Source organism: Biomphalaria glabrata, chromosome 17 (assembly GCF_947242115.1).
Source record: "Biomphalaria glabrata chromosome 17, xgBioGlab47.1, whole genome shotgun sequence".
Classification (NCBI taxonomy): domain Eukaryota; kingdom Metazoa; phylum Mollusca; class Gastropoda; family Planorbidae; genus Biomphalaria; species Biomphalaria glabrata.
This window is the reverse complement of record NC_074727.1, coordinates 9,286,726-9,298,531: the sequence shown is the minus strand read 5'-3', so window position 1 is coordinate 9,298,531 and position 11,806 is coordinate 9,286,726. Positions and strand designations below refer to the sequence as shown.

The window sequence follows — 11,806 nt, the reverse complement described above, 5'->3', positions numbered from 1 at the left end:
GACCAAAAAAGCAATTTTTATCATGTGTCGAAGTGATCCGACAAGCACAATATAAACATTCTTATTAAAAAAAATAAAATAAAAGCCTATCTGAGGGAAAGAATCCATGCTTTCAACTCTATCACTCAAGAATGTAGAAGTAATTTCCCCTTTTCGATGAAAATTAAACTAATTAATTACAAAGAATAAATTGACTAATTGGTTGTTGTTGTTGTTGTTGTTTTTTTTGTTGATTCCTGTATTGTCTACGACACTGAATAATTTTGTAAAGCTTCAACTGGATCCGAGAATGGGAGAACTAACCTGTTCCGATTTTTTACCAGACATGCAGACAGAAAGACAGACAGAGTGAATTGATATAAACTTTGTAATTATCGATTACTTATCCTGCATATTTCAACAATATCAAGTAAGTGGGAGTCCGATGTGGTAAAAAGTTCCCCTTTCAGACCTTGTGGTTTATAGGGCAGATGATGAATAGGGTCATCTATTTCTGTGGCCTACGGTTAACAAATTAACCGACCAGCCTAACTAATGTCATGTACCCATTAGAGCTGGGTGGACTCAGAGGCGCCCGAAGATCCCGAAGTTAAAAATCCCAGTCTTCACCAGGATTCGAACCCCGGTCCCCGGTTTGGAAGTTAAGCGCTTTACCGCTCAGCCACCGCGCCTCCCATGTGGTGATGACCGAGTTTGGCTGTTGTCAAAAGATATCCATGCACGTGTAAACGTTTAACACGTGTTTCGTTTCATCATCCCTACAACCTCCATTTCATAGACATAATAACTTGAGATTATGATGCAATTATCAGCACAGTGTAAAGACTACATACTTTGATATATAATTTTTCACATTTGGCAACTGGATACGTTCGCAGGGCACCTGGGACTATCTAAATGTCATATATTATACATTACTTGAAATAAAACTCTAAGCTTGTAGTATTCAATGACATATCTGAACTATATCTAAATTTAACAAAAACCTGTTCATCACCGTAACCGAGGAGTCTCAGGTTCGAGTCCTGGAGGACTGGGGTTTTTAATTCAGCTCTAATGGGTACCTAAAATAAGCTGGGGAAAAATGAAGGCGGTTGGTCGTTGTGCTGGCCACGTGACATCCAAGTGGACCAGCCCTGGGCCACAGAAACAGATGACCTTTACATCATCTGCCCCATGGATCGCAAGGTCTGAAAGGGGTACTTTATTTTCCACATGAACACAAAGCCTGTTTTCCCTTGCCTGTTTCACTAAACTATAGCTTAGGGCCGCATAGAAAATATTTAGCACTGACTTATAATATCTGGACGCTGTATAGACATTTGGACTAATGCTCGGTGGGCCTATACCCAATATGAGCCGGTAGGGCCACCCAAAGAACCGTATGGATGTTACAATGTAATGCTAATTAAATCGAACACATTTTCAGAAATAATGTAATGGTATGTACCTGAAGACAAGACGCGTGGTGGCTTGAGTGGTAAACCGTTTGGCTTCCGATCCGAGGGGTGCTATGGGGTGAGTGTGTGTCTCTATGGTAACGGTGGAAAGATGTTAGCGATTGGTTCTGAATGATGCAAGATAGGTGGAATTGTTGTCAGAGGCTTTTAGGACAGACGACTCTAGAACGTGAGACTGAAAAGAATTTGTATTGTAGTATGTTTGATTTCGTTAAAAAAATATTATTACTAAAGTCTAATACATTTATTTGATCAACTTGATTTCGGTCTATATTTTAATGAAAGTTATATTTAGTTTTGTCCATAAAGAAGTTACTAAAGTTATTTCAAGTAAAGCTATATAGCGCCTACATCAGTTAAGTTATCTAACAACAATTTCGGGCTATAAGTCAATGACCGTCAACAACTCGGAGTCCTGGTGCAGATTTTGGATTTTTAGGGCTCCTTTCAGTTTTAATGGGTACCTGACATTACTTGGAGAAAAGTAAAGGCGGTTGGTCGTTGTGGTGGGCGCATGTTTCATTGGCCTCCTTCAGTCGTAGAACGACTATGGTTCAACTCAGAGCACACTTCCTCATGTGGCTGTGGAGCCCTATTTTGGAGAGACACTCCCGTCCACAGACAGCGCAGGTTAAGGTGGCTTTTGCTTCGGTGGTAGAGGAGCTGGCCGTTTTTTGGATTGTACGTTTTTCTTCCTGAGCCGCATGAAACCCTCGTTAACCATGGGCCACAGAAGCGGATGACCTTTACTCCACCTGCCCGATAGATTTGCAAGATCTGAAAGGGCTACATTATTTTTACTTGTTATTTACTTGTCCTATTACTGAGTGTTTATTATATTCATTTCGTATATGGCCGCCCCGTGTAAACGGAAGGCAGCTGGATAGAGCAATAAACTCCATAAGTTTGGGTACTGAGAATAAGAATACGTTTTGCTGCTTTCCAAAATGCATTAATATTTTCTCCGTACGGCTGAAGTGCACGGCTTGTCCAAGTAAAAAGAAACTATAAAGAAGAATCAATTTGAAATGTTTAATAGATGTTAGGTGCCTCCGCGCTGTGTCTTCTGTAGATAAGTCAAACGGAGGTAACACTCAAATCACTAACTCAAATAACACAGGCAAAAGGCCAACAATAGAAGATAATCGACGCTGGTAGTTAATGTCGAATAAGACGTTTAATAATAACAAAGGGAACTGTTGAATGTCGTCAAGCTTAAGCTCTACATCCATACAAACTGCCTCTCTCTAAAGCCGTCAAAAGTTGCCTGTTTACATTTCGCTATTCTTCCTAAATTCCTAGTCTTGTTTTTTAATTCGTCACGTCATTGTCTCTAATTCAAAACAAATCCCTAATCGTGCCATAAAAAAGTTATTAGAAATAGTATAAAACAAAATATAAGTAAATAATTTTAGTCATTTAAACATTATTATTATTATAGCTTTTATATAGCGCTACTTTCATGCTTATAGCATGCTCAGAGCGCTTTTGGTCCAATCTCATTGGTGGACCAGTGGGGGGAGGGGGTATCTAGGAGAAGGTTTTCCATGCCGCCTAAGTATACACAACTCTGCCCGAGTCGGGTGTCGAACCTCAAGCCCCCTTCTAGGTAGCCAAGCCAAGCCAAGTTCAAGCGCACTTGGCCTCTCGACCACGCTTCCCACCGTTGGTAAGTATGAGCCATGATAAATTTAGAAAATATTATTAATACTGCCATTTTTCATACTCCCATATCACACTCTTTGCTAACATGTTGTAGTCAAAAATCTTAGAGAAGGCTTCCGTGCTACCATTCAGCATCTCAGCAAACCCAGCTCACATACAGTCTGATTTTAGGTTAAGCATCTCTTGTCTACACCTGGATTCGAACTCGAGCCCCCATCAGCTAGGTCACCCCTCTGTTAGGCCACACATCCCAGGTAATAAGATAATAAATAACTGATTTTCATTAACGTTTAAAAACAGACAAACAATATTACAATAATTGACTTATTTTATTCAATGAACTAAAAACCTCATTAATTCCTCAAATAAAAGAAATAAGAAATTCTCTTGGGAAATCTCCATAGTCGCGTGACGGTACAGCAATGTGACACACAATAATACAGCTCAAAGGAAGTGCATTGTGTCGCTGTTCATGACACGTCAGCTGATCTGGATGCCTATCCAAAGAGATCCGCCATGTCATGATCCTGTAATAATGTGTGAAAGAAAAATGCTTGTATTAAAATTTCAGCTATCGATATTAATGCTGTACAGAAGCATGTAAAAACAAAGAGAATATTAAAGTCTTACTTGATATGTATAGAAATATGTAAAAATAAAGGGAACTAGATCCAGGTCCATTTTATGTGATAAGTTCAGAACTATGGGACCAAATGTATTTGATGCGATATGTATAGAACTGTGTGAAAACAATGAATAAAAAAGTCTACCCGATGTGATATATCGCTCTTGATCCATCAATAAAATAAATATCTTTCACGAGAAAAAAAAGTGGCTTTGATTTACGATATATTTGAGCGAGCGAAAATGTGCATTAAAATTGTGAAATGGTTTTAAAAATGAATATTTTATCAATTGGCCATGATGTTGCTGCCTAACCCAGCAATGGTCCCATAAGTTCAGGACCCTTCTGATAGAACTAGGAATGAAGAGGTCGCGGTACACAAGCCTTCTGCATAGAAATATCCTTCTCAGTGTCTGATGGAGTCATGTGACGCGATGATCTCATGCTCTAAAATTTAAATTGTATAATTTGGGAGGTTACGAGAAATGGTTAATGCTGAAAATGTTGGTTTACATTACTATGTTGTTGTTTTTTTTGTTACACTACCTGCGTCGTTGTGTGTGAGACCTAAAACCAGTGGTCTTCACCGACGTTGTTATGTATTCTCGTATTCTTTACTTACAATACAGAATTTTCCACCTGGAGTTTTGGTGCAGACTTGAAGTTTTGTCAAGTTGGCACAACATCTCAAGGAGTCACAACTTTCGTAGCTTGCGGCACACTGTTTGTTATTAAACAAAACGTAACAGAAAATAATGATTTTGTAACAACATAATGCAGTCACTTCTCGCTCTGATTAAACAATGTTAACCTTTCTGTGTGCAAAAAAAATTGTGTACTTATAATGACAGTTTCTGCAAAAATGTATTTGCCTTTAATACTTCTGATTATTTTGTAAGTAAATGTGTCGGTGAACGAGAGAGATGTGCGCCGGCCAGGAGGTGCACTCACGGTCGCTCTCCTCTCTCGGTACAGTCTCGTTCAACAATATAGCGCTCCCCTTTACACGTGAATTGTTTCGCTCGTCTATTGTAGAGGACAACGAATAAATATGTTTACTTTGTCTCCTCACATAGAACAGTGGGAGATGAATACCAACTTTCTCAATATAAGCCTCGCGTACATTCATCTTGGGTTCGACGGTTATGGCCCTTAAGGCTGAAATAATTTCATTCAAATATGCTAAGACGAATTTATACAAATGCTCCTTCTTCCCTAGTGCTATTAGACTCGGAATAGGTTGCCTGATTCAGCCAGGAAAACCAATGACATGACAGAATTTAAGTCGTTGATCAATATGCATGACTAGATTGACCTAGATCCTAAGGATACGAGTAGGACGTAATCATCTTCTTTTTTTTTGAAGTAACGTCTATATCTAATAAGATAAGAGGAAAAAATATTTATGTTTACTAGAATGCAATAATGTCTAATGTTTATACTTTTAAAAAAAAATATCTATGCAGTATAATACTTAACTTCATTTTCAAATTTCAAATTTTCATTTACAATAAAATACGAGTATGCTCAATATGAGCATTAAAATATTTACATTAAATACTTCTTCTTCTTCTTCTTCTTCTAGTCAGCTTTATTGCTGCTGAGCTGTGAGCTCTTTTGCAGACTGTGCCAAGGAAAAAAAGTGTGCTGTTTTCTTCAGCTGTTCAGCACTGCCGTACAGGGTGTTGGTTATGTTGGGCTGTAGTGGAAGCAGGGTCTGCATAAGGTGGATTAGGGAGGGGCATTCAAAGAGGATATGGTTTACGGTTTCAAAGGGGTGGGCACAATGTCTGCAAAGGGGTAGTTGTGTGGAGTTTATTTTGTACCGGTGGCAATTTAATAGTGGTGTGTGTCCTGCATTAAATACTTAAGATATCATATCTCTAACTAGTTTGCTAAACTTTGAATTATTTCGTTTTATATAGAAAATTAAACTTATTAAATTGAAACTAAACTTTCCGAAAGATTGAAACACTTCAAGACTGCCTCAGTCTATTAACTTAGAATGCATAAATTCACCAGAGTTGTGTACTTACCCATTTGTTGCCGGACGTGGTCGCTGAAGTTGTAAGGGTTGTTGAGGTGGTTGGTGTTGTTGTTGAAGTTTGAGGAGTAGATGAAGTGGTGGTAGCTGTTGACGTTGTTGACGTTGTTGGGGTCGTTGTGGTTGTTGAAGATGTTGATGTTGTTGGTGTTGCTACGGTTGTTGAAGTCGTTGGTGTTGTTGGTGTCGTTGTGGTCGTTAAAGTTGTTGAAGTTGTTGTTGTCGTTGTGGTTCTAGGAAATGTGGAAACAAACGAAGTTGCTGGTGTTGTCTTCTGACGGACAAAATAGCTGATATACTCAGATTGAGGCTTAAAAAAAAAAACAAGAAAAAAATAAAATTCGCTACATTAGCTTTTTGCTACATTTGCTAAGACAAAACACAAGAGGAGAGAAAAATGCTTGGGTCATTTTGATACCTAAACATGGACATAGAGTAAATGGTGCAGGACCAAATAACATGTCAAGCTACTTAACTCTTTCTCTTCGTAATTATTTACCACATTCTAGTGGAATCAACGTTGGTATCGTCAGTTAGGAGAGAAAGAGTTAATAGCTATAGTTAGTAATTTTTATTTTATGAAATTTAATACTTATTGCATTAGAAAACTTTAAACCCAACTTCTCCTTCCCCCCCAAATTAAAATAAGCTTAGGATTGTGTTATCCTGATCGGATTGTAGATGTATGACACTATAATGTTCCGCCAAAATATATATTAACTTTCTGTTATAAAATAGGTAAAATGATATTTTCTTATAATTCAAATAGATGTGACATTTTCCTATAGCACATACATTAGTTGAAGTACTTATTCTGTGTGTTACTTGTATATTAAAGTAAAAGACTTACATAACAGTAATATCTGTAATTCGTGGCTCTTAAGCACAAGAGAACGTCGTTGTAGCCTGGACAGCACGATGACCAATACGAACATTCTTGGTACTTTCTTGAGCACTGCTGAACACATACAACAAAAATATTTCTTAGGTGGCATTGTATCATTAAATACTTGGAAGAAGAAAAAAAAAAGGAATTAAGCTTTGTGACGATAGAGGACAAGCATGACAATGTTTTTGGGTATGGCAGACGGGGCTACTCGTGCTGATGGTCCTCCCCCTCAGAAGGCTTCGGCACATCATAAGAATAAAGAGAGTCCCCGGGGTGCTCGGCCTCCGACCTTCGCTTAAGAGGAGGAACTTACACCGTTGGCTCAAGAAGCCGTGTCTCATGAAAGACGGGTGTGTCAATACATGATCCACTTGTTATTTTTTAGTTATTTTTTGGGGAGGGAGGGTACCTGACAGGGCGGTCGTTGATGCGCAAATCTCTCATCCTGGCCTTGGGGTCAGGGCCTTTCCCAGTTCAAATTTTCATAAAAGGCACACTTCGACCAGGAGCTATTATCCAAGTGAATGCATGAACAATAAGTCAGTATATTATTTTGGGCATTATGTGCTTGTGCCAATTCGCAATTAGGTTAGACTAGGACTACATACTTGATTACATTATTGTTGAAATAACAAAAATAGTACTTGTTTGAGAAATTCAATTAACATTTAAAATGAACATTCACACTCTAAAATGCAAAACAAAGGGGAAAAACAAACAAACAAAAAAACTCAGATTAACATTTACTTACATATTGTGAGTGGACCGTGTGAAGAATAAAACAGTAGAGCAGGGAAAGAATTCGAATTCGAAACAACATTGTCTTATTGTCTGCCCCTTGTTTACTTTGTTAAGAAGGAAAAAAAATGCATTTCTAATTTAAAATTCACTGCATTATAAAATGTATGTAAACAAGAGATTAACATTGAGAAATTTAGATTTAAAATATTTAATATGCTAAACTCATCAATCTATGTTAATTTGTTTTAGTAAATGCACACCACAATGTCTATTCTTCGCTATCATCATTATGTCCTATATAACTATGACCCCATACTTTACCTATCATTTATATAGAACATATGTACACTCTAATATAATATCTTAATAATCTTATGTCACGAATTACTAGAATACCCCTTTGCAACTTCTCTTGTGACAAATGAGGTCATTTATTGATACTAATCCACAGTCGCTGGTTAGGGGGAGGCGCGGTGGCTGAGCGGTAAATCGCTTGGATTCTGAACCGGTGCTCCCGGGTTCGAATCCTAGAGATGACTGGGATTTTTCATTTCGGGATCCTTTGGTGGCCTCTGAGTCGACCCAGTTCCAACGGGTACCTGCCATAAATCGGGGAAAAGTAAAGGCGGTTGGTCGTTGCGCTGGTCACATGATACCCTCGTTTAACCGTAGGCTACAGAAGCAGATGACCTTTATACATCATCTATCCTAAGCCTAAAGCTCACAAATTCTGGAAGGGAAATTTTTTTACCGTGTACCCTACTGGAATACTCCCTTATATTTCCTTCCATGTGCTCACAGCCTGTGATTTTTCTCCTTCCAACTGTTGGTGTCTATTTTGAAGTGATTCATATCTTGCTTACACACATCAATGTATCTTTGGAGCAGACGACCTGCAGCACTCCGGCCTTGGGTATAGGCAAAGTAGCCAGCCGTCCAGGGCCTCCGATTGTTGGGGGCCTCGCTCAGGACAATTTATTAAAGGTCAATTAGCGAAAGTTGTGCCCAATATTATGGTGCTGTACACTAGGTTTCATATTGATTGCGTAGTTTTAATTTTTAGCTTTTTATTTTTATTATTTATTTCATTTTAGGCCACCAAATTTACTTCGCCTAGGGCCTCTAATTATCTAAGACCGGCCCTGCTGCCCTCTACTAGATCATCAACATTTCCTGTGTCTTCTGGAAGTTGTACACTTCCATGTCAGTCAATGCGTCTACTGCTGATAACATTTCTTTGAGTTGTGGCACCATGCTCTCCAAACGACTGCTCTATATATTAAACGCTCTAATTTATCTTGCCACCTTATTCTTATGGATCAAGAATTTATCCCCCATTCTTCACCCACATTTTTCAGGTATATTTTTAAAATCTTTTTTCTTCTTTTGTTTTTATTTATTTTGTTAATCAATATATTGTAACGGGTATTGAAACAAAAAAAAAGGTCTATTAAATAACAGAGTGTAATATAGAATGAAATATTTAGTCATGTTTAAGCATCACAATAAGATAAGAAATATGTACTTACATTTATTTAAAAAATCCCAAAGCTTTATGAAAATGTTATTGGAATTTAGTTGTGTTGTCTCTAGTACATGTAAAGCTCATACCTAAACCCTCATTGCAACAAGTCCATTTGAATAAAGAGTAAAACTCTTACCTAACGACTTTTCAAGTCTAACTTGTTATTATGCAAACTCCTGCATTTCATTATACAACACTTCTGCAGCATATAAACAGAAGACTCTTCAACTAGGAGCGTGTATAGTGAGGCCTTAGTTTCTCCCATAGTATTATCAAATAAAAATATTCTTTTTTTTTATCCCTATAACTGATAGTTTATTTTACCTCGATCTGGTTAGCTCGTCATCAAATTGTAAGTTTTGCATAAGTCTGTAATAGTTCAGATATATTTACCTACAGAAAAATATAACCAGAAGTGATTATAACTGCTGTTAATTGAAAGTTTCTTTGGTCCACTGTTAACAAGAGTGTCATGTGACCAGCTCAACGACAAACTACCTTTACATTTCCCCAACTAACGTCAGGTACTCATTAGATCTGGATGGAATATGAGGTGCCCTAAAGATTCCGAAATAAAAAAAAAATCAAAGTATTCATCAAGATTCGAACCAGGGACACCTAGGTTTGGAAGCCAAGCGCTTTACCACTCAGCTTGGTTTCCGAACCGAGGCTTGGGTCTATGGTGAAGAGTGTAGTCTTGAGCTCGCCTGTTTCTAGAGTTTTATCATAATATTTAGAATCTGCCGAAATGGAGTGTGTAAGGTGTGTTATTTAATAGCTTGACTTGTAAGTCGATCCGGGAACAGGACTTCTATGTATGAAGAAGAAAGAATCATTTTAAGAGGAAAAAAAAGGTTTATGGCAGCGGTGCTATGGTCCCTGATAGCAAAGATTTTGGGCCCAGTAAGGGCCCCAACTGGACAAGCCCATGCTAACCATATTGTCCCCAAGTGGGGGATGAACATTGGCCCAAATGGGTGCCCTTAGGGCTGAATCTGGGCTCAGTCAGGGGGCCCAGAAAATCCCCGTGTTTAACCCTTGTGGGGCCAGTAAGGGGAAGGACATTTGGGCCCCAACAGGGCAAGAGATACTTGCCCCTTTGGGGACAATTAATGAAAGCCCAATTAGTGCCCTTAAGGGTCAAGTCTGGGCTCAGTTAGGGGGCCCAGATGAAACCCTGACGGAACCCTCATGGGGGCGGTATGGGCCAAACATTGAGGGGCCAGAAAGGGCTAAACACACGGGCCTCATTTGGGGGATGAAGCCCTGATGGAACCCTCGTGTGTGGGTGGGTGGGTGGGGGGGGGTGCCGGTGAGAAGAGGTTAGCGATTGGTTGTGACTGATTCAAGATATATGACATTGTCGTCAGCACTGTTGTGTAAGGGAGACGACTCCAGAACGTGAGATTGAAAAGACATGTTTTTGTAGTGACCTAGATTTTGTTATAAATAATAGTAGTAGTAAAGTCTACTACATTATTCTTTCATATCAAGTTGATTCTGTTCATATTGTAATAAAAGTTCACAAAGAAGTTATCCAAGTTATTTCAAGGTTTACAAGTTCAGATATTTTTTATCTTATCTTATAAGATATAGACGAGTCATTATAAAAAGATGATTACGTCCTACGCGTGTTCCTCTGTCAATCTAGTCATGGTTAACCCTTGTGGGGCCAGTAAGGGGAAGGACATTTGGGCCCCAACAGGACTTAAATTCTGCAAGTCATTGGTTTTCCTGGCTGACCAACCCATTCCATGCTCTATAGCACTATGGAAGAAAGAACACGTGTACACTTTTGTCCTAGCATTTGGAACGAGGAATGTGCCTTTATCTTTGTGTCTTTCTGAATATTTTATTAGGTTTTGTTTTTGTATTTGAAGATTATGGTTCAGTGTTTTATGTACGATTGCTACTTTATGGCTACAACAGTTTAGTTGTCTACCAGTAGTTTGGTGCTAGAAGTTACCATCCACAGCAAGCGGGAAGTCTACAGGGTCGTATAAGATTGGAGCCTCTCCCTTCTCTTAAACCATGTCAGTGTTTCTCAGTCGTTCAAGGGGAAACTTTATTTCTCTCCCTGGCCATGACACGTCTTTATCTCGCCCTAATTCAATGAACCATGTCTGTAATTGTAAGCATTGTATCATAGCGCAGCCTTTATATATGTAACATGTGTGTTTCATTCACAGGCTTCGCTTTGAGTTTTACATTTGTTTCTCTAGTGCATATTACACACAACTGAGTGCTATAACCATTGTAGCCTGTGGAATGTTAATTCGCTCAAGAAACTAAACAGCTACTGATTACCTCAGAGGACTATTCACAACTGTAGACTATTCACAAATCATCATTAAATTTAAGCTTGTACATCAATTTATTGATGCATTACATCATTGACTTTAGCATGAACATCACAGCAGGCTATACAACAATCTAATATATAAAGCAGAAAGTAAGGTGTACATATGTAGGCCTACGTATATATTTAATGTCCCGCATAGAAATCAAAACCGTTTGACCAATCTTGATAAAACTTGGCATAAATGTCCCTTAGATCATGGCGGAGAAAGTAGATTATGCCTTATGTCCCTCCCATAACTGGAAGGCCCTAAAAATTAAAAAGACACACTAAATTTATCTCTATTAGAAACAAACGAAACTTTTTAACAAATCGGGTAAACCCGTTTACACAGTTTACTTTTATTTTTAGGACAGAATCTACAAAATGTGAAGGGAATATTCCCAATGCTAGACATAGATAACAATCCATTCCACTGGATCAGTAATACCTAAACTTACATACGCAGGCCGCGGGTCATATATGGCTAGTATAACTTAAAAACCAAGTAAAGGTTAC

General features: G+C 38.4%; 1 protein-coding gene across 2 annotated transcripts; it reads right to left on the bottom strand.

Annotated features, from left to right (window-relative positions):
• Positions 1-3,439: 3,439 nt before the first annotated feature.
• Positions 3,440-9,095, bottom strand: LOC106063638 (uncharacterized). 2 transcript variants are annotated; one of them, XM_056015848.1, is made up of 6 exons: positions 8,954-9,095; positions 7,435-7,528; positions 6,645-6,749; positions 5,787-6,104; positions 4,373-4,471; positions 3,440-3,652 (listed from the first exon to the last, which is right to left on the bottom strand). In XM_056015848.1, exons 2-6 carry the CDS (start codon positions 7,501-7,503, stop codon positions 3,623-3,625), a joined length of 621 nt encoding a protein of 206 aa, XP_055871823.1. In that variant the 5' UTR covers positions 7,504-7,528; positions 8,954-9,095; the 3' UTR covers positions 3,440-3,622. The 2 variants fall into 2 exon arrangements, with proteins under 2 accessions (XP_055871823.1, XP_055871822.1); XM_056015847.1 differs by having other exon boundaries at positions 6,645-6,752; positions 8,954-9,093.
• Positions 9,096-11,806: the final 2,711 nt, after the last annotated feature.